At 53.5% G+C, this 19078-nt stretch overlaps 6 protein-coding genes across 6 annotated transcripts; 5 read left to right on the top strand and 1 right to left on the bottom strand.

The window, feature by feature from the left end:
* Positions 1–181: 181 nt before the first annotated feature.
* Positions 182–1125, top strand: J4E78_006511 (uncharacterized protein; the record flags this gene model as incomplete). Its single annotated transcript, XM_049367122.1, has 5 exons — positions 182–235; positions 292–645; positions 700–786; positions 836–926; positions 977–1125. The coding sequence occupies 5 exons, from the start codon at positions 182–184 to the stop codon at positions 1123–1125; spliced, it is 735 nt and encodes a 244-aa protein (XP_049220869.1).
* Positions 1126–2489: 1364 nt separating this feature from the next.
* On the top strand, positions 2490–3977 carry J4E78_006510 (uncharacterized protein; the record flags this gene model as incomplete). Its single annotated transcript, XM_049367121.1, has 1 exon — positions 2490–3977. One exon carries the CDS (start codon positions 2490–2492, stop codon positions 3975–3977), a length of 1488 nt encoding a protein of 495 aa, XP_049220868.1.
* A 752-nt stretch (positions 3978–4729) lies between these two features.
* On the top strand, positions 4730–6239 carry J4E78_006509 (uncharacterized protein; the record flags this gene model as incomplete). Its single annotated transcript, XM_049367120.1, has 2 exons — positions 4730–6053; positions 6103–6239. 2 exons carry the CDS (start codon positions 4730–4732, stop codon positions 6237–6239), a joined length of 1461 nt encoding a protein of 486 aa, XP_049220867.1.
* Positions 6240–8479: 2240 nt separating this feature from the next.
* J4E78_006508 (uncharacterized protein) lies at positions 8480–9371 on the top strand (the record flags this gene model as incomplete). Its single annotated transcript, XM_049367119.1, has 3 exons — positions 8480–8843; positions 8922–9163; positions 9222–9371. 3 exons carry the CDS (start codon positions 8480–8482, stop codon positions 9369–9371), a joined length of 756 nt encoding a protein of 251 aa, XP_049220866.1.
* A 3811-nt stretch (positions 9372–13182) lies between these two features.
* J4E78_006507 (uncharacterized protein) lies at positions 13183–14401 on the bottom strand (the record flags this gene model as incomplete). The annotated part of the gene is made up of 4 exons (XM_049367118.1): positions 13183–13545; positions 13601–13680; positions 13728–14011; positions 14067–14401. The coding sequence occupies 4 exons, from the start codon at positions 14399–14401 to the stop codon at positions 13183–13185; spliced, it is 1062 nt and encodes a 353-aa protein (XP_049220865.1).
* A 2656-nt stretch (positions 14402–17057) lies between these two features.
* J4E78_006506 (uncharacterized protein) lies at positions 17058–18958 on the top strand (the record flags this gene model as incomplete). The annotated part of the gene is made up of 3 exons (XM_049367117.1): positions 17058–17287; positions 17342–17955; positions 18012–18958. 3 exons carry the CDS (start codon positions 17058–17060, stop codon positions 18956–18958), a joined length of 1791 nt encoding a protein of 596 aa, XP_049220864.1.
* Between the last annotated feature and the right edge of the window lie 120 nt (positions 18959–19078).

Below are 19078 nucleotides of genomic sequence, written 5' to 3'. Positions count from 1 at the left end.
ATCTCAATTCAATATCACTGCTGGAACTGAACACAGAAACATGTGAGGAGCTCTATTAAGACCAAGTTTTCACGCATCAATCTCAGATTCGCCACTGCACGATAGCACTTTAGTGGCTCCTTCGGCAAGCCCCACCATCGAGCGTAGAATGAAGACTCAGCAACTCTCAACCAACACCACGATGTCTCCCAAGGTTCATATCGTACGCCATGCGCAGGGAGAACACAACGCGACCGTATGTCCCAGATTGAGAAGAAGAACCTCGAAATTAATAGTACTGACTGGCGGCAGCGCAATTACAGCATTCGCGACGCTGTGCTGACGGAAAAAGGCAAAGAGCAATGTCGCGCGCTTAGCTCGGCATTTCGACATCATGAGGAAATAGACATAGTATTTGCGTCGCCGCTACGACGAACGATCCAGACCGCGTCACTGAGTTTTGGCCCCGTGCTCGCGCGGAAAGAGGTGCCGTTCGTGCTGTTGCCAGCCTTGCAAGAGGTCAGCAATATTGGATGTGATGTCGGAATTGCAGATACTGCAGATGATGTGCACGCATTCCTACCGAACCTATTCGCAGAGGGGGAGCTTGACTTTGACATCAGCAAAGTTGATGCATCAGCGGTGACAGCGGGCTGGAACTCCAAGGTTAGTCGATCTCCCGGTTTGACATCAGCATGCATGCTTACTAACGCCTCGCAGGAAGACTATTGGGCGTACGAGAAGCGCGCCATCTCGAAGCGCGCTTCTGATCTCAGGAACTGGCTGTACCAAAGGCCCGAAGCGCAGGTAAAGCTGCCGTTAGTTTCCTCTTAACAGCGGTTTGCTAATGGAACAGGTCCTGGTCGTCACTCATGGCGCATTTGCACACTTCCTCACCGAGGACTGGGAAGTCGAAGACCCCATGGTGGGCACAGCGTGGAAGAATTGTCGGTATATCTCTATATTTAGTCTGCAGCATGGGCTAACTCTACTATAGGTGAACATCGCGTGTTTACCTTTACACCTGAGTCGACAGCGGAAGACGCCCACGTGGGAGAGACTTGGGAGAGCAGGCGAAGCAGAGGTGCCCAAGAGGTCGAGAAGGACCCGCATGTAGTGGATGAGTTTCTCAAGACGGCGGCGTAGTTGAGTAGTAGTGTACATAGTCCGCGGCCTCAGGTAGCTTCCGACAACGGCTGTGGCATGCCGTTCCGTCCGTTGTCCAAGAGCCGGAGGGTCCACGAATAGCCAATACCCGATGTGTTTCTGTAGTAACTTGCCCGAGTACATTTGCGCCCTTTGATCGACGGATTCTCCCTTCGCTCCTAATCTGGAGTACCACGGCTGTTCGGCAAGCGCGCCATGATGGCGCAACATCCCACGGTGCCCGGTGCCCCCTGAGGCTTTTGGGATCCTGGGGTAGACGGTAGCCATGTCCAAGCAATCACATTCACCCCCCATATCATTGGGCGGCGCAAAGTTCGGCAATGCACTCCACAAAACCCTGGATCAAAGATAAGCCACGGTCACGCCGCGCCTGCTATGACCCTTCGAGCAGCCAAGCTGCAGTGCGGCCAGACCAAATCACCGAGCGGTGCGTCGTGCATTACCGCGCTGGGTGTAGTTGACGGGACGCATCGGAGCAGCCTTAGTCAGAGTTTTGCGCCCCGGTACCTGTTCGGTTAATCTATCAAGCCCCGCCGAGGCCCGGGATGGCGCGGCCCTAAAGGCTTGTCGCCGCCCCCATGCAGCCAAACCAGCCCTACGCGACGCCTCTGTCGTCGTCACCATCCAGTGCAGACGCTTATCCCCAGCTTACAGGTTGTCGCGTGAGCACCGCAGCTCTCTTATCTCCAGAACCGCATGCATGGTTCGCTCTGATGTCACCTAGCACGGATCCAGGCGATGTCACATCAAGCACGTCCCCAAACTCACCACTAAAACACGTAAAAAAGAGAAAATTTTACGTCAACTGCGACACACCATGTGGACCGCGTCATTAACGACGCCACTAAAGGGCAACGCTGCTGGCTGCACGCACCAAGCTCTGGTACGATGCGAGCAATAGACCGAAGTTCGCTAAGGCCCTCGATAGCAAGCTTTCGGTCAACATCGGTCGCCCAGCATGCTGGGAGCGCGCGGGGGAAGGCCGCTTGGAACATTCTATTACACATGCAGAACATGCGGAGAGATAAGACGTGTTGATATAAGAAACAAGAGCAGCCGCTGGCCTTAGAAACGGTTATTCCTGCGTGCCGCTGCTAGTTCACACTACCTTCTCACCGGTCCCACGGTACGTCACAGACAGTCGATATCACGCGCAGCCGTCTTCCCGATTCCGACGACTGGACTTGTGACCTACACTGCTACTGCTGTTCTTGGGTACCGGCCAAACTAGCTCGTCAGCAGGCGCCAAACACCAAAAGGTCGCGAGTGCCCTCCAGCTTCCGACTTGACCACGACTCCACCCCACCGTTATTTTTGAAAAATTCATATTTGCATTTTCCAAGATGCAGGAAGTACCGCACGCCCACGGGCTCACGACGGGCAACCCTGAGCCACAATACGCCTCCAACGGCGTCAACACTGGCGTTCCCGCGCGGCACTACGCTGCTGCACCGCCGACCTACCGTCTGGACGACCTTTCGTCTGAGGGAAAGAAGAGCGACCCCGAGCTCATGATGCCCGTCGACAAGACTGCCACCGTCCAGGAGGGATCGGAGAAGTTCCACCGTCTCGGCTGGAAGCAACTCACAGTCTGCTTGATTGTCGAAGCTATTGCGCTTGGTTCTCTCAGTATTCCTAGCGCGTTCGCAACCCTCGGAATGGTTCCCGGTGTCATTATGTGCGTCGGTCTTGGACTCGTCGCAATCTACACATCCTACGTTGTCGGTCAGGTCAAGATGCGCTACCCGCATGTCAACCACTACTCGGATGCCGTCGAAATCATCTGGGGCAAATTCGGAAAGGAACTCACTGGTGTCATGTTCGCGCTCTTCCTCATCTTGCTGGTTGGATCGCACGCGCTTACCGGAACAATTGCCTTTATCAACATCATCGGAAACTACACCACATGCGCGCTCGTATGGGGTGTAGTATCTATGATCATCTTGCTGGTTCTTGCTCTGCCACCCACGTTTCACGACTTCGCTTTCTTGGGCTACATCGACTTTATTAGTATCATCGCCGCCATCTTGCTCACCATCATCGCAACTGGTATCCAAGCGCACGATGCTCCCGGTGGATTGAGCGCAGTCAACTGGTCCGCGTGGCCTCAACCCGGAACTTCGTTCTACGAGGCTTTCCTGGCGACCACCAACATCATCTTCGCCTACTCCTTCGCCGTCTGCCAATTCTCTTTCATGTCGGAGATGCACACCCCCAAGGACTACGTCAAGTCCATCTGGGCCCTCGGTCTGATTGAGATCTTCATCTACACCATGACTGGTGCTCTCATCTACGCTTTCGTCGGCCAGGAGGTCAAGTCGCCTGCTCTTCTCTCTGCCGGAAACACCGTCTCCCGCATTGCCTTCGGTATCGCCCTTCCCGTTATCTTCATCTCCGGATCCATTAACGGCACCGTCGTCTGCCGCTACATCATGGACCGCATCTTCCCCACTTCGCCAATCCGCTTCGTCAAGGACGTCAAGGGCTGGGGTGTCTGGGTCGGACTCATCACCGTTGTCACCGTCATCGGATGGATCATCGCCGAGGCCATTCCCTTCTTCAACGCCCTCCTCGGTCTCATCTCCTCCCTCTTCATCTCCGGATTCACATTCTACTGGCCCGCACTCTTCTGGTTCCAGCTCGTCAAGGAGGGCAAGTGGAACGCAAACGCCAAGAACATCTCCTTGAGCATCCTCAACTCCATTGTCTTCGTCATTGGACTGGTTGTTCTTGGTGCCGGTACCTACGCCTCCGTCGAGGATATCATCACACAGTACAACTCTGGTGCTGTACGAAGTCCCTTCACATGCTCTGCTCAGTCTTACGCATAGTTTGGGGATGACGAGAACATGTATATATACCAAGAAGCCCTTGTATAGGCGCTTCGCTTATTACGACTTATGAGTCTAGCATCAGCATAGCGATGTCAAATCAAATTTCACATATTCAATCATCTTTTCTCATGCCCACAGTGTTTGCGTCTCATCGATGCCATCCAGAAATGGATGTGCTCCACCTGCGCCGCGCCATCCCACCCAGGGAAAACACTGAATATCTTCCTTCCAGAAGTCTGCATTGCCTTCAAATATGATCGATCTTTGGATCTTAGACTGATGTATACAGCAAGGCACCTCAAGACTTTCCTTCTCCCGCCCGAGGCGGCGCCGATATTTTGATTACCCTGGCTAATATTGTGCGGAGTAGATCAGTGGGAAAGACACTATCTACAGAAGACATCACAAGTAGGGAACCACTGAGAAGAATGATGCGCGGGCTTTCCCTTTCACTCCACTATACAAACAGCGCTCCTTTGTATTTTCACTCCAGGGCTTTCACGGTAGTGTTTGCGCACTAGTACGAATAGAGACTAGTGCCGCGGATGACGCAGCCCAGACGTGCTGCTGCGCACCTGCTCAGGTGATAAACTTTGGTACGTATACCTAGAAACCGCTCACCTCCGGAATACGCAACAGTCATTTCACTCACGGCCACGGTCGCAACCATTCATACTATGGAGGACATAACATCTACGCTCTCTACACTTCGCCTTGCGTCCAACCTCACACACGCAACCGACGATATCATGCCGAAAAGACAACGCGATAGTGACGACGAATCTGCTCGGAATGACGGCGTTGGGCCGAAGAGACAACACGGGAGTGAAGTCATTACACCTGAACCGCAGCCTTCCGACCTCATCGCCGCTCTCCATGAGTTCATACAAGAAGAGCGCAGGTCCAACTTCTCGTTCTTGTCACAGCACAGTCACTGTCACAAGCATCAGAACGAGCTACTCGTAGTATCTCAGGCCAATGCCGAAGATATCGAAGCAGTACGTGCTATCGCTCGGCACGATACAAGTGTCCATAGTGACTGGTATACCTTCACCGAGCCGCTGAGGTCGGACGGCTACACCCGTACCGTTGTGATCGATACCCCATCCGCGAAATGTGTTGCTGAAGACATGATCATCACCGAGTTTGGCAGGATTAAGAAAACTAAGCGCAACGCAGCTGCATGGATCCGCGATACGTACTGCACTGCCGAAGACGACATGTGGGCGATGAGGCTCCCGGAATCGCAGTACGAGGAGCAGCGCTTGTGGTGGGAAGGTACGGGGCAAGCTTTCCGGCTGCTGGACTTACCTCTAGAGATGCGCGAAGCCATCTACCTACACGTCATCGGGCCAGTCGTTGTTCCGGATGTCGTTACACAGCATGGTGGCGGGGAGAAGCTTGTGCTTGGGTATGGCCTGTCGTACGATAATCCCGAACGCGTAGGGCGCAATCGAGATCCCAATATACAGCGCCCGAATATGGAGATCATGCGCGTCAGTCGCCAGGTAAAGGATGAGGCCACCCAAGTCGCCAATCGCGACACGGTGAAGCGATTCACAACAATCCGTACGCGTGGTGATGGCATTGGGCCCGCCGCGTCACCTGAAAAGATCTGGCGCCAACTCAGGCGAATAGTAACGCCTGATAACTTCCTGAAGAGGCTTCAACTCGAGATGTCTGCAACTGAGTTCTTGGCATTCGGGGGCATTTGTCCGCAACTGGGACAACCGCTTCAGAGGGGCGTTGTTCCAATTAATGTCATTTCTATGGCTGGGTTAGGAAACCTCGATATCATCGATTTTCGCTTCATTGGTCCTGAACATGAGCTTGCCAACTGCCCTTGGAAACCGCTTCATCCATGCCAAAAGAAGTGGATTGACATATTTTTCATCACCGCCTGGAATGGTCTTGTCGCTCTTAGGAATACAAAAGGAATCAAGTATACAATGAGCGGTTGCATCAAAGATTCCACCCGGAATTACTGGACTGGGTTACTGAACGACAAGCGCAATGATCATACTGCCGGTATACGCATTCTCGAACAGGATCTTCAGATCGCCATAACGAACAGTAAGTAGTCCTATAAAGGCATGTGGAATACGTACTGACCCCCTGTTAGATGCCTCGCTTGCATGCGAATGCTCCAACCCATGTGTAGGTGGACCGCGCTTGTTCCGGGTCCAGCCGCACGAAATGAGGTTGATCGAGGGCATACAGGCGGAGCTGGATAAAGCGTATTGGGATTTCGAGGACTGAGGCGACATGTATCTGACCTGGGGTTGCCGCATACCGAGGAGGACGCGCGGCCCATGAGTAGAGGATTAGCAACAATGAGCATTTATAACGCGCAGATACCGATCACATCTCCGCTCCTGTGACTGTATGGTTTCGGGGTCGTGCAGGTCTTGCGTGCATTGTTGCGGGCGAGTGGTGTTTGGACAGCAGACCATCCATGGATCCGTGGATTGGATTTGGTGATGAGCTACGTCATGATCTACCTAGGTAGCCTCTGGATGGTTAGCCGGCGGAACCGATCACGTGCCATTCGAGAAGCCGCGGCCCCCGACGCGAACACCTCCTCATGAGTCTTGACGCGTCCTCCGCTCATCTACTTCGATGGCTAAACTTGCGACCCGATATACACCCCGACGCCGACATATCAAAAATCTGTCGCGTTACGCGACGCGCAAAAGCAGTTTGTCACCCTGCATCAAATTCGTTCTCACCAGCGCGCGCCGCACGAGGCTGCCCTGCACTTGTTCGCTGTGCAACGAGATGGATTTACATTGTTGTTCGAAGGCATGTCCACACCAGAGAGTGGCTCAGTCGTGATCGTGGCTGTGCGCAAGTCAATTTCACGCTCGGCAATCTATGGTGATGCCGTGAGAAGTACGCAGCTCATGGGATGCAGCGCAGCAAGTGTGCAACTCACATCTTCTAGCTTGGGCGGACCTGCCCTGCCGTAGTGTATTCTAAAAGTAAGAAACCACTGCTTTCTGCGATCTCTTCAATCTCTGGGAGGAACTCTTCTAGGCGCGTCCGAACACCTTATCTTCTCAGCCTTGACGATGTGGGCGATAGCCTGGGCAATCTCTTCTATGCTTTCGCGGCTCTGTCTACGGCATCTTCTAAGCTTGTGTCGTCATAATTCAGCTTTCGGTATGCGACGCTGGTCTCCTTCAGAATGCTCGCATCGTCGCCCTGGCACATGCCGGTAACATTGGAGATGACGGAGCACTCAAAATTGCACAGCGTAAAGCTCAAGAAAGGATACAGCCCTCACTCTCTCCAACTTGTTTGCAATGGTATGTTTTATCCTGATTTCAGACGCGCCGAGGATCAACAAGCTCCAAGTTGCAGCCTTGGGGAAGAGCTTAGCCTTCCTGGTTTAGTGCGGCCAGCAAACATGCTGCGGCGCAGCGTACGAAAGAGCTAGACAATGGTGTTCCGTTCGAGCGCATGCGCGAGTGGCTTGTGTCCTCGTATCTTCGGCGAGACTTGCGTGTCATTCACCTTCTTCGAGCTGGGCTGGACTTGTTCACGAGACCTCTCCGCACTGCGCTGATCTCTTCGCGGTACCGCCACAGCCATGAGGTAGAGGGGATGCTGCTTCACACGCTCGGAGAGAGTGGCGACTATCGGCGCATCACAGGGTCTGGGAGGGCTGATCACACCCGTAGCTCAGATGTCCTTCTGCACAGTGTGAATGTAGAGCGCGGTCATCACTTTAGCTCCACAGCGCTTGCGATGTCAAAGAGGAAGCTAGAGCACGATCCCTCACCCATTTTCTAACAGCGCTAGAACGCTCTTTCTACCCCCTCCTTCGATCACACCATCTGATAGGGCAACCCGGAATTCAATACTCCAAGTCATCCACAACGTTCACGCCACCTATGCATGCATGCTTCTCGACCTTCCTCTGCATGTCATCCGTTGGTCTTTCGGTCCGCATCCGTAGCACCTCCGTCCCCAAAACCAGGTTATCCAAGTCCGGTCTCGATCCTTGAATCGTGGTTCGTCCCGCGCGTGCAGCATGCGAGCTATATTGGTGGACCCTGACCGCTGATGATTGGGCCGGTTGATGTCGTGCATGACTATGGCTTACACTCGCTTTCAGAACTTCCTCTTCGATGGAAAGATGGTATCCGGTGGGTATAAGATTATTCGGTGGCTTGCGGACTTCAGCGAGAGTGAAGGAAGCGTTGATGAGTATGGTTGGTTGCTGGCTCATGGAAAGATTTACGCGTGTCTGCGATGTCGGATTGTGGGTCATGCGCGAGAACGACTAGTAGAAGACAGGTAAACGGAAGGGCGGAGCATCCAAATGTGACAAGTTGTTGCGAAGAGGAGTAGTCGCTTGTAGGATGTGGAGGCGAAGCCATAAGAGATGGACGATCAGAGCACCTAGAAAGGTACATAAGGCACCCGCACCTGCTTCATGTCCACCCCATCCATCAACAACTCACCACAGCTCCGACTCACATCCATCGCTCAGCATGTTGTTTTCCGCTGCCGCTCTTCTTCTCCTCTCTTCAAGTGCGCTCGCCGCACCCGCTACCCTCCTACCCCGCGCCGCTCAGTGTGGCCAATACCAATCACAGTCTTCAGGCCCATACACGCTCTACACCAACGGCTGGGGCTTCTCCTCCGGAACAGGCTCTCAATGCTCTCAAATCGATAGCTATAGCAGTACAGCTGGCCTAGCCTGGTCAACAACATGGTCATGGTCTGGCACGCCCAACCAAGTCAAAAGCTACACGAACGTCGAGACGGGCTTTACGAAGAAGCAAATCGGTACTTACACAAGTATGCCGACGACATGGAAGTGGAGTTACACTGGAACCGATTTGAGGGTTAATGGTATGCTTCTCGTGCCTCTTATCATGCACTCTCTTCATTGTTACGATCCGTGAGCTAACCTTGATGTGCCATCCGCAGTGGCCTACGACACCTTCCTCGGCTCATCAGCTAGCGGAACCAACCTCTTCGAAGTCATGGTCTGGCTCGGTGTCTACGGCGGCGTATCACCCTTGTCTTCGAACGGGTATCCCTTTACGCCCATCGCGACCGTCATTATTGGCGGTCAGATCTTCGACCTCGCGTACGGTCTCAACGGTTCGGTCAAGGTATACAGTTTTGTTGCTCGTGGCGGCCGGGCGACGAACTTCAGCGCCGACTTGGTAAGCTGCATTGCTAAGATCTCATGGAAAGAATGAAAAGACTAACGCATTGACGCAGAATCTTTTCTTCCAGTATTTGTTGGCAAATTACGGAAGCAGTGGTTTCACGAGTAGTTTGTACTTGCAGGTCGTGCAGGCGGGCACGGAGGTGTTCACTGGAAGCAATGCGAAGATGACTACGACGGCGTACTCTATTGCTATCAACTAAGCAATGAAGTGTCGCATACCTCGTAGCGCGTTACGTGACTACTCGAAAGTACTGTCTCAGTCGTTGACGCTAAGCAGATGTAAGGTCAAGCAAATGTAATATCTGAGAAATACTTGTAATCCAATTCGCTTACTACTACAAAGAGGTTATGCCTGTCATCCTTTCTCTATCCATCCAAAATTCGTCAAAGTGTTGTACAGACTGGCAAAGCGTAACTCATGACCCAAATGCGAATGACCATCGCTGCCGGTATTAGCGCTTCCAAAACGCCGATTCGCCATGCCCATGTGAGTGTCCGTTGCGCCCATCGTGCCCCTCATTTTGCTTCCCAAGCCTCCAGGGCTGTGCCCTCAGCCCCGCACGTCAATCTCACCAGGATATGCCGGCGCGACGACCTCACCTTCAAAGCCCGCACCGATGCTCAAGAGGTCGACCCTGAACCTCTCGGTATCCCTCTGAACCCTCGACCGAGTCTCCGCAAGCTCGTAGTCATCCATGCGCGATGCATCGCATGAACCAACTACCGATCTCACAGACGAGGCCAGCTCATCGCCCATCACATTTTGCGCGCGATAATAACGCTGCCGCACCCAGTGGAAATAGACGGCAAGCGCGTCGCGATGACTCGGGATGCCGATGGAAGCGAGGGAGCGCCGGAACGGGAGCTTGACGGCGTAGGGATAGGCTGGGAACGGGTGGGTCAGCTGAGAGATCGAGAAAGTTGGGAAATGCATCAGGAGTTGGTGCGAATGTATCGGTACGCTAGACCGCATGGGGTATGGTGGGCTGAGCCGAGGCGCAGCGCTGCCGGTGGTGTCGGAGAAGGAAAGATGTCGGAGGTGTAGACGGGACGGTAAGCTGACTTACTGTTGCGAGACATGGTCCACGGTGGCGCGTATATCGTATGGGTTTTGGATGTGGTTGGGCGTCAAGGTCAAGAAGTTGGGCGGTAGTCGAGTAGTGAGGTGGATGGATGAACGATGTCCAAGTGAAAATGTGTTGAGTATTCGAGTTTATGTAGTCTCTTCTTGGGATGGAGTATCAAGGTGAAATAGCTATCGAGAGAGGTTTCGATGTACAAGGCGACTATATAGTATTGATGTGCAAGGTGAGAATGGGGTTGACAAGTGAGCAAGTCAGTATATCCGCAGAAATGAGCAAGAAGGTATTGCGCATACGCGTCCATGGCACACTTATGACTGTCACAGTGGCCGTCCTCACGACCACGTTGAAGCCTCACGACCAAGGCATATGGCCTTTCCCGATCGAGGAGTTAACCATGGCCAAGACTTCGTCCTGGGGTAGGTTCGCCAAGCTGACCACCGGCAAAAGCGTCATGGTTGCTACAAAGGGGAACTCATCTCAGCTGCGATGGCTGTGAGCCCTGCACGGAGATTGGGTAGTTTGGCAGAAGCGAGAGGGTTGCGACTCCTGATAGGCGTGGGCGAGGGCCGGGCGTGGTGATGTTGCCGAGCCGCGTGTTGCGACCGTCTGGCAGCCCGTTTCAAAACTTCACCGGCCGGGCGCTGCAGGAGAAACGCACGAGATCGGGGGGCTGAATCTTGACATCGTCGGCTGCTGCGCGTCGCAACCTTGGAACTCCTTTGATGTGCATAGCACGTACGTTAATGGGTGATCGAGCAGAGAACGCGTGGGCCCTGGAGAAGAGCTCCAGCCCCGCGCTTGCCGCTGGGCCAGCGACTCGAGGCTCTCAGCGTGCGTCTGACAGCGTCACTAGTCAGGGCCGGCCCACGAAGTCTGCTTCATCCGCCCCCATTGCTATCACGGCGTCTGACCATCTCGCTTTGCGCGACTTCAAGCCAGAAGTTGGGTACACGCAAGCGCGCCAAGCGTGGTGAGTGAATTTGACAGCACGTACACACCTCAGTAGGGACAAGCAACGCCCAGGCATGGCTGACTGACAGCAGGGGCCACTTGCTCAAGCAACCCATGCTCATACTTTCTTTTTTTCTCGTACTTTGACCGTGTAACATCATCATTCTGCAGCTTCTGGGTCTTTCTTGGTCATCGTGTGCAATCTGCACGCGCAGCCGAGTCAGGATTCCAGAGACAAAAGGCACTCGTCCCGATCGGCGGATGAAATGCCATTCCGTCTCATCGAATGAGGTATACGTAGATGCTGGGCGCGAGTAGCGCAGGCTGTAAGGCTCACCGCACTAGCCACAAGCCAGACCATAAGAGGAACAGAGTTTGCTGATCGGTGTAAGATGTGCCACAGCGTTCCTGGAGTAGCAGTGGGCCCAGGCCTAACCGGGGGAACTCTTGGGATGTCAAAAAGCCTATTCGATGGCACGGGCCAAATGGTTGCGACGTGACTTCACGCTGTCGCATTCGCATGCGGCCCCCAAAAGCCAACAGTTGGGTACGCGTCGTGTTACGGCATGCAAATGCCTTCAACATTGGTAATGCTACTCGACCGAAACCTTTCCGACTTTCATCGAGCCAGTAGCATGAAATGGTATGGCGAGGGTTTGTCATTCATGTCGACGCTTGGGCATTGCGCACGGCAGTATGCGTAATCCTTCCAATCGCTTATCAAGCGAGTTGGAATGGTAACCACCTCCATGGGCATGAGCAGAGACATGTGACCGTCGATTGTCTGCGTGTGTAGTCGAGCCGGCCTGTGGGAGAATTGCTCAGCAAGATCTGACCAAGCCTTCTCTTTCCCTGCATTACAAATTGAGAAGGTGCAACCATCCGCCTGCATCCTGCGTCCTGTGTTATCGACGTGGTACAAAGCTGTAGATCGCTGTACCATATTTGAGCTACCGAATGCACTGCAGTCAGCCTTTTCGCGAACAACGCCTCGGCCGAGTCGGCTCCTTCATCACTGACCCAGGGCAAGTATAACAAAGCGCTTCAAGCGCCAGTGACGTAGGAGGGTCTGTTGTATCATCGCAAAGTTGTCGCATATACGGCAATATCAACCCAGGGTCGTCATATGTCCGGTGTCCGAATCGCGATGCGGCCATGGTCCAGGCGGCAGCAGGTGCGAGGAAGCTCTGGTCCAAGACAAAACCAAGGTATGCAGCACCCTCCATTTCTTGCACGTTTCTCGCTTTCATTCGCTCCGTGTTTATTCAGCGCATGTACGATGGTCAAAGCCTATCCGTCGCAGGCTTTGATGTGTAATACTATGCATCCCACGATCCCTGCTGACCGTTTACACAAGACAGCTCCAGGAACACCGACGAATCCACTCGATCGCTGCATCATTTGCACGTTCCTCCTTCTCATTCGCCGAATGTCTGTCAGCTCGAATCCATGCGTTCTTCACTCCATATATGCAACAATCCTTGTCTTCAGAAGAGGGTGCTGCATGACCGGTCAGCGCGACAGAGCACCGGACAGATTTTGAAACACAAACGAAGTGAAAAACTTTTTCATATGGCTGCGCAAGCCACTGATATCCTTGCGACACGAAAGAGATCCGAGTGAACGGTTGCTGCGGACTGCGGACGTCTTGTTGAGGGTAGGCAGGTGCACAGCCTCGATGCGGCTCTGCAAGCTGACTGATGGATGCACTCTGGCGAGCGACGGTCCGGTAATGTGCACGCTGGATTCACGGACGACGAAACGGCCGTTCGATATTCTAACAAGAACGGTATACTCTTGCCCTATGGCCCTTTTGCATGTTGCGATTTCGTGACCGGTAATGTATTGCTTTCTATTAGATGTCCCAGTTTAAACACCCCATCAAGAGGTGTCGATGCGACGATTAGTCTAGCCATCTTGCACCATCCTATCAAACTCTAAACGCGTCGAAGGTGACCGGTCTTACACCCAACACTCAAGCATCCACATTCCAAGGGTAATTCTGCTTAACCCAAATGATGTCCATCTCGCTCGGCTTCGTGGCGCGTTCCAACAGCCCAAGACCCTCGCCATGGTCATTCCAGTCGAGGTACGCCTGGATAGGACAGTCTACACCATTGTCGTTGCACTCTGGCTTTGCATAGCCGTTGCGGCTAGGATAGTGCATGACGCTCGCGAGGTCGTAGCCAGAGGCAGCTTGGATGGGCCAGCCGGGCTCCACAAAGTTCTTGATGAAGGCGACGCAGGTACATTGGTACTTCAGAGCGCGGTACATGGATAGGCAGAGGCCGTCTTCGGTGATGCGGTCGCCTTCCGCTTGACGGGCGCGGTGCCAGCACTGGGTTCATGATGTTAATATGCGGTATGCTCCAGTGGTAGTGGTTGTTGCTTACGTCTTCCCAGTCGGCAAGCTGCTTGTATTGTACTTTGATGTATTTTTCGCGGTCGTTGCGGTTGTGTTCATGCGCCATGCCTTGTGATTGTTAGTATCGACGTCTGCGGTCGCTGGTGATGTCTTACCCAGTACGTGACCAAGCTCGTGTAGAACACCACCGAGCGTAAAGCCATCGGCGAGGCGAACCAGATTCTGCCAGGGCTTTCCGTTCTGCGTCAGGCCCACAGCGGCGCCCCAGCCAGCGCCGTCGGTGAATTCGATGGCCACAGTGTCATGAGGTATACCTGCGTTCCAGCCATCTCGGTATTTCTTGACGGGTGCACAGTACAATGGCTTTCCATCGCTGGTCAAACGCTCTTTGAAGCTGATAGCGTGGCCGGAGTCTTTACCCGCAGCGCCGCCAAGATACCTAGACGGTCAGCTAGACACTCATCGCATCCCATTATAGATGTGCATTTGCTTACTCAACCCACTTAGCCATACCACTCTCCGTGATGTGGCGGATATTGTGGCGATCCCACTCCTGTGTGAAGCAGTATGGGATAACGACGTTGTTGGTTGAGTCGCGTGGCCAACGAATTGGTCCAGGGCTCGAGCCCCAGGCATCGGTAGCACCTTGACCGTTCTGACCAGACATCGTCTCAAGTTCCGCGAAGTACTCCGCCCAATCAGTTACTTTAGTACCATTTTCGAACACGGGCGAGGGAGTGCCGCAGAAGGGACCATAGTTGGGGACTGGGTCATTGATAGCGACTGCGACCGCAAGGGCGGCGAATTCTAGAAGGTAGAACAGAAACATTTTCGCGGATAGCCAACTCGTTGTGGGCAGAGGTGGAAGCACTTATAACGCGGTCGGGAGAAGAGCAAATCGCAGCCTGGAGGCCAAGAAAACTCCACCACGCGCAATTGTGGTACGTGCAGGTGAGCAAACACTCGACTGCGAGCTAGTAGTCGTCGGATGAAGAGTAGAGTTTTACGATGACGTATCTACGCCCGAGGAATGCGAGCACATTCCTCAGAACGGCGACGTGAAGCGTGACTGTACCAAGTCCTCTCCGTTGTACTTTTTGTGCTCTCGAGGTAGAGACTGGACAAACAGGGGCCGGTTTTGGAACTACTACGATTCTCCCAATGTGACACAAAGGCTGCCCATATCGCAGCAATCCAACTCTTTCTGCTTCATGCCGACCACATTTCGACTATAACGGAATGCGGCGCACTGTAAAAGACACGAAATGGATAAAGCGGAAGTAGTTGGTAGCCAACCTCGAAATGTGTTCACCATCATCGGTAGCGCGTCTGTGCTGCATGTGAAGCAGGTTTGAGATCCAGTGTGCGACAACAACGTTACTAGAGATGAGGCGACGTGATCGTTGCCCCTAATCTGGATTGACAAACCGTACGATGAAGGTGCACATTGATGAGTATAGTTTTTTTCGGCTGCAGCTTGCGGTTCGTTTAGTTTGGCAAGTTGAAGTTGATGGACCCAGTTGCGAGACAGATCGTTGTACAGAGCGTGGTGGGTCTTTCGCTGTTCTCGCGCGAAGATTCGAGGTCGTGACACGGGATACCCCGAGTCATGATCTAATCGCAGTCCCCGAGGAATGCTGGTAAAGCATTAGATGCCGTGGAAGAGTGAAGGAGAGCTGGCGCGTCTGTGTTGCCCTCAAAGTTCAAGCTAGCCACCTGGGCAGCCTTGGAAGCAACACGTGAGCGGACCCCCTCGTCTCTGCCAGTTCCGATCCCGCGTTCCGAGGTCACTCCGTAACTCGCCATCATCCACGAAACATCCAACAGAAAATAGATTACTACATTGCCTATTGCAAACTAGAAGCAATCGCTTTTGGAGACTGTATGTACCGTACTGCCGTGGGATGGGTTCCACTAGCATCAACCCTTCAATACAACTGAACCCGTTTCCTCCCGATGCTATCACATGGAAAGAGCATTCCTAGGTATCTAGGTGCATAAAAGTGCGGAGGTCAGGTAAGCTGTATGTACAACGGCGTACCAAATATATGAGAGAATGTTTATCTTGACCTAAGCAGCTGCAAACGTTGTGTCTGCTCTTCGCATGACAGCAGCTCCTACATTCGCATAACTCAGCAATTGCGTGTGCTGAGGTCGCGGAATCGGTGTCAGGCATGCATTGCTTTGACCTCTGACAACTTGCGTGCTATAGATAGCCTGTATGGGGTTGTTCCTGTCGACGAGTTCTAAGTAAAGAAGTATATCGTGCGACCTATATCCCAATGGCTGTACATGTGCTGTGCAGCGGAGTCATGTCCGTACGGGTCGACCAAAGTCATGACGCGGCTTCAACGCGCTCGTCGCCCCTGCCATGTACCTGAAAACCCCTCATACGAATACCCACAGTTTTGAAGGAAAACACTTCTTCCAGACTGTACCACTTTCAGCGCATTCTCGGACGCCACGAAAGATTAGGAGAGGGAAGCGACAGAACATCGTGGCGACCAGGAGACAGTGGGGCATTGGTGATAGTGGCTGCGTCTCCAATACCACAACGGCCCCTCACGACCCTGCAGGACCCGACTCTTCATTCCATGCCCCACCGTCTAACGCGGAAGGTGGCCAGTTCCTGTCAAATGGCCGCTTCAGCCGAGCTAGATGCGATGATCTGATAAGATTAGATGTCATCGTGACCAGCAAGACCGGCTAGCGCCGCTTCCTAGCTGTCATGAGGGGCAGTTCGCGTGCAATTGGGGATGAGCTCTTTCCCAACAACATCCACCTCATGATCCAGCAACAGCACTACCAAAGCCACATGTCTCCATTAAAACAGCCACAAACAAAGATTTGGGCGCGAAGAAGTTTCTTCTCATGCTCGTGAACAGTCGGGCCTCTTCACAATGGAGTTCCCACGCTGACTGCTAGTGCCACCAGCTAGAAGACGCCAGGAACGGCGCGAAACTGGATCATGCAACCACGACGCGCTTGCTCAACGAGGATGCTCTTCCTCGTACGGTTCCATCCACAAGGCGAGACCCTCAGGTTGGTCCCGCACGGAATTGAAGCTTCGGCGCACACTGCTCGTTTCGATGAGCCGGGAGCTCCATCCGCCACTGACACTCCGGGCCAAGACCTTGGCAATGCAGAGTTGCGGCACAGCCAAGAGGAGCCAGCAATCAGCTCACAGCGAGATTGGATCTTATCTGATCATCTAGCACTTATCTGATCATCTAGCCGCGCCTAATGCTCTCTGGGCATACGAGATACCTGGACGGTGGGAGATGATCCCAAGCCACCGGGTGGGATACACATGGCAAATTTTTCAGACGCTGTAACTGCGCTGACATTCCCTGTCCGGTCTTCGGAGAGTGGGCCGAGGGTATACTTAAGTATGGCAGCGCTGCCTGTCTTACGATCGTCGCTCACCTGCATCCCAATTTCATACCCTGCCTTGCCCGGCACTTTTCCGGCATCCTTGTTTTGCCATGTCGAACCTGGCTGCGACTGACGCCGTGCGACCTGTAGAGGGCTTTGGTCGTCCCTCAAGAGATATCGACATGGAGAAGAATGGCGACCAGGCTTTCAATGCCCACGAGACTGGCAGCGATGGAGAGACCAAGTCTGTCGAATCGGAAACCTTCCAGAACGGTGTTCAGCGGGTGCGCGCTATCACTGAGATTTGGAGCACGAAGACCTTGATTACGATGCTGGTCTTGTATGTCTAATATCATTCAAACCGCGAGATTCAAAGACTGACCTGCTCATGTAGCATTTACCTTATCGAATTCGTCGCTTTCCTGCAGAATGGCATTGACGCCGCGCTCAACCCCTTTATCACTTCGGCATTCGGTACACACGGTCTCCTGAACGTCGGAAGCGTAATGGCAACTGCGCTCGGTGGCTGTCTTCCTCTCGTCATTGCCAAGGTCATCGATATATTTGGTCGCGTGGAGGGTTTCTTCTTCATGCTGCTCGTCGTCGTCGCCGGTATGGCTATGAAAGCCGCCTGCACCAACGTCCAGACGTACATCGCCGGTCATGTCCTCTACTGGGCTGGTCACATTGGTGTTTTATTCGTTGCCGACATCATGGCCGCGGATTGCACCAGCCTGACGAACCGCATGATCATCTTTACCCTCAACGGAACTCCTCGTATCGCAAGCACTTTCGCCGCACCCGTGATCGCCGACATGTTCTACTACCAGAACAGCTGGCGATGGGCTTTCGGTGCATTCATCATCATCTTCGTCGGTTGCTGCGCTCCCGCGTTGGTGCTCATGATGTTCATGTACCGCAAGGCCAGGAAGGCTGGTCTCGTCAAGAACGTAAAGTCGGATCGTAACTTCCTCCAATCGCTGTGGTACTACGCCGTACAATTCGACAGTAAGCTACACACTCATCTCAAGATTTACCCGTATAGCTACTAACGCGCGATCCAGTCCTTGGCATCGTCCTCATCATGTGCGCGTGGAGTCTCTTTGTTCTGCCTTTCAGTCTCGTCGCCTACGCGCCCCAAGGCTGGAACACCCCGTATATCATCGCCTGCATCGTCCTCGGACTCTGCCTCTTCCCCGTCTTCTACATCTGGGAAGCCAAGTTTGCGCCCGTCCAGTTCTTGCCCTGGAAGTACCTCAAGAACGGTACCATCATTGGATCCTGCCTGCTCTACTGCGTCATGTTCCTGTCCGTCTTCTGCTGGAACGGATACTTCTACTCCTACTTGCTCGTCGTACACAGGCAAAGCATTCCCCACGCTGGATATATCCTCAACGCTTTCTCGCTTACCTCGTCGACATTCAGTCCGCTCATCGCATGGTGGATCCACAAATCCGGTAACTTCAAGTGGACGGCCTACACTGGTGTACCCATCGTTCTCCTCGGTACTGCTCTCCTGATCCCCTTCCGAAACCCTTCCACCAACCCCGGTGTTCTCGCCTTCACTCAAGTACTCGTCGGTCTCGGTACGGCTTTCTTCGCAACCTGCGCCCAGCTCGCCGTCATGGTTCCCGTCACTCACCAAGAAATCGCCGTCGTCAACGCCGTTTGGGGTCTCTTTGGCAGCTTCGGTTCATCCATCGGATATGCCATCGCCGGTGGAATGTGGAACAACATCCTCCCTGGACAGCTACTCATGCGTCTGCCCGAGGAAAGCAAGCCCGAGTACAGGGCGATTTTCGGAAACATCACCTTGCAGCAATCGTTCCTCGATGGTACGCCAGAGCGCGATGCCGTTGTTGGTGCTTATGCCGATGTGCAACGCAAGATGGTCATCACTGGTGCGTGCTTTGTACCGCTGTGCTTGGCTAGCATCTACATTTGGAAGAACATCAACGTCAAGAAGCTTGAGGAGGAGAACGGCAAGCAGACCAAGGGTAACGTCTTCTGAGCGGTACATTGTTCGCTGTATGATGTGCTCAGCGCAGTCGGCTGCAAGGAGCGTGTTCTCATTGGCAGGCTCATTACTCTATATACCCACATCGCCATGGTGATGTAATATAATACTATC

This window comes from Alternaria triticimaculans (genome assembly GCF_023758025.1).
Source record: "Alternaria triticimaculans strain BMP 0046 chromosome Unknown scaffold_9, whole genome shotgun sequence".
In the NCBI taxonomy this organism is placed as follows: Eukaryota; Fungi; Ascomycota; class Dothideomycetes; order Pleosporales; family Pleosporaceae; genus Alternaria; species Alternaria triticimaculans.
This window is presented reverse-complemented; position numbering and strand designations above follow the sequence as displayed.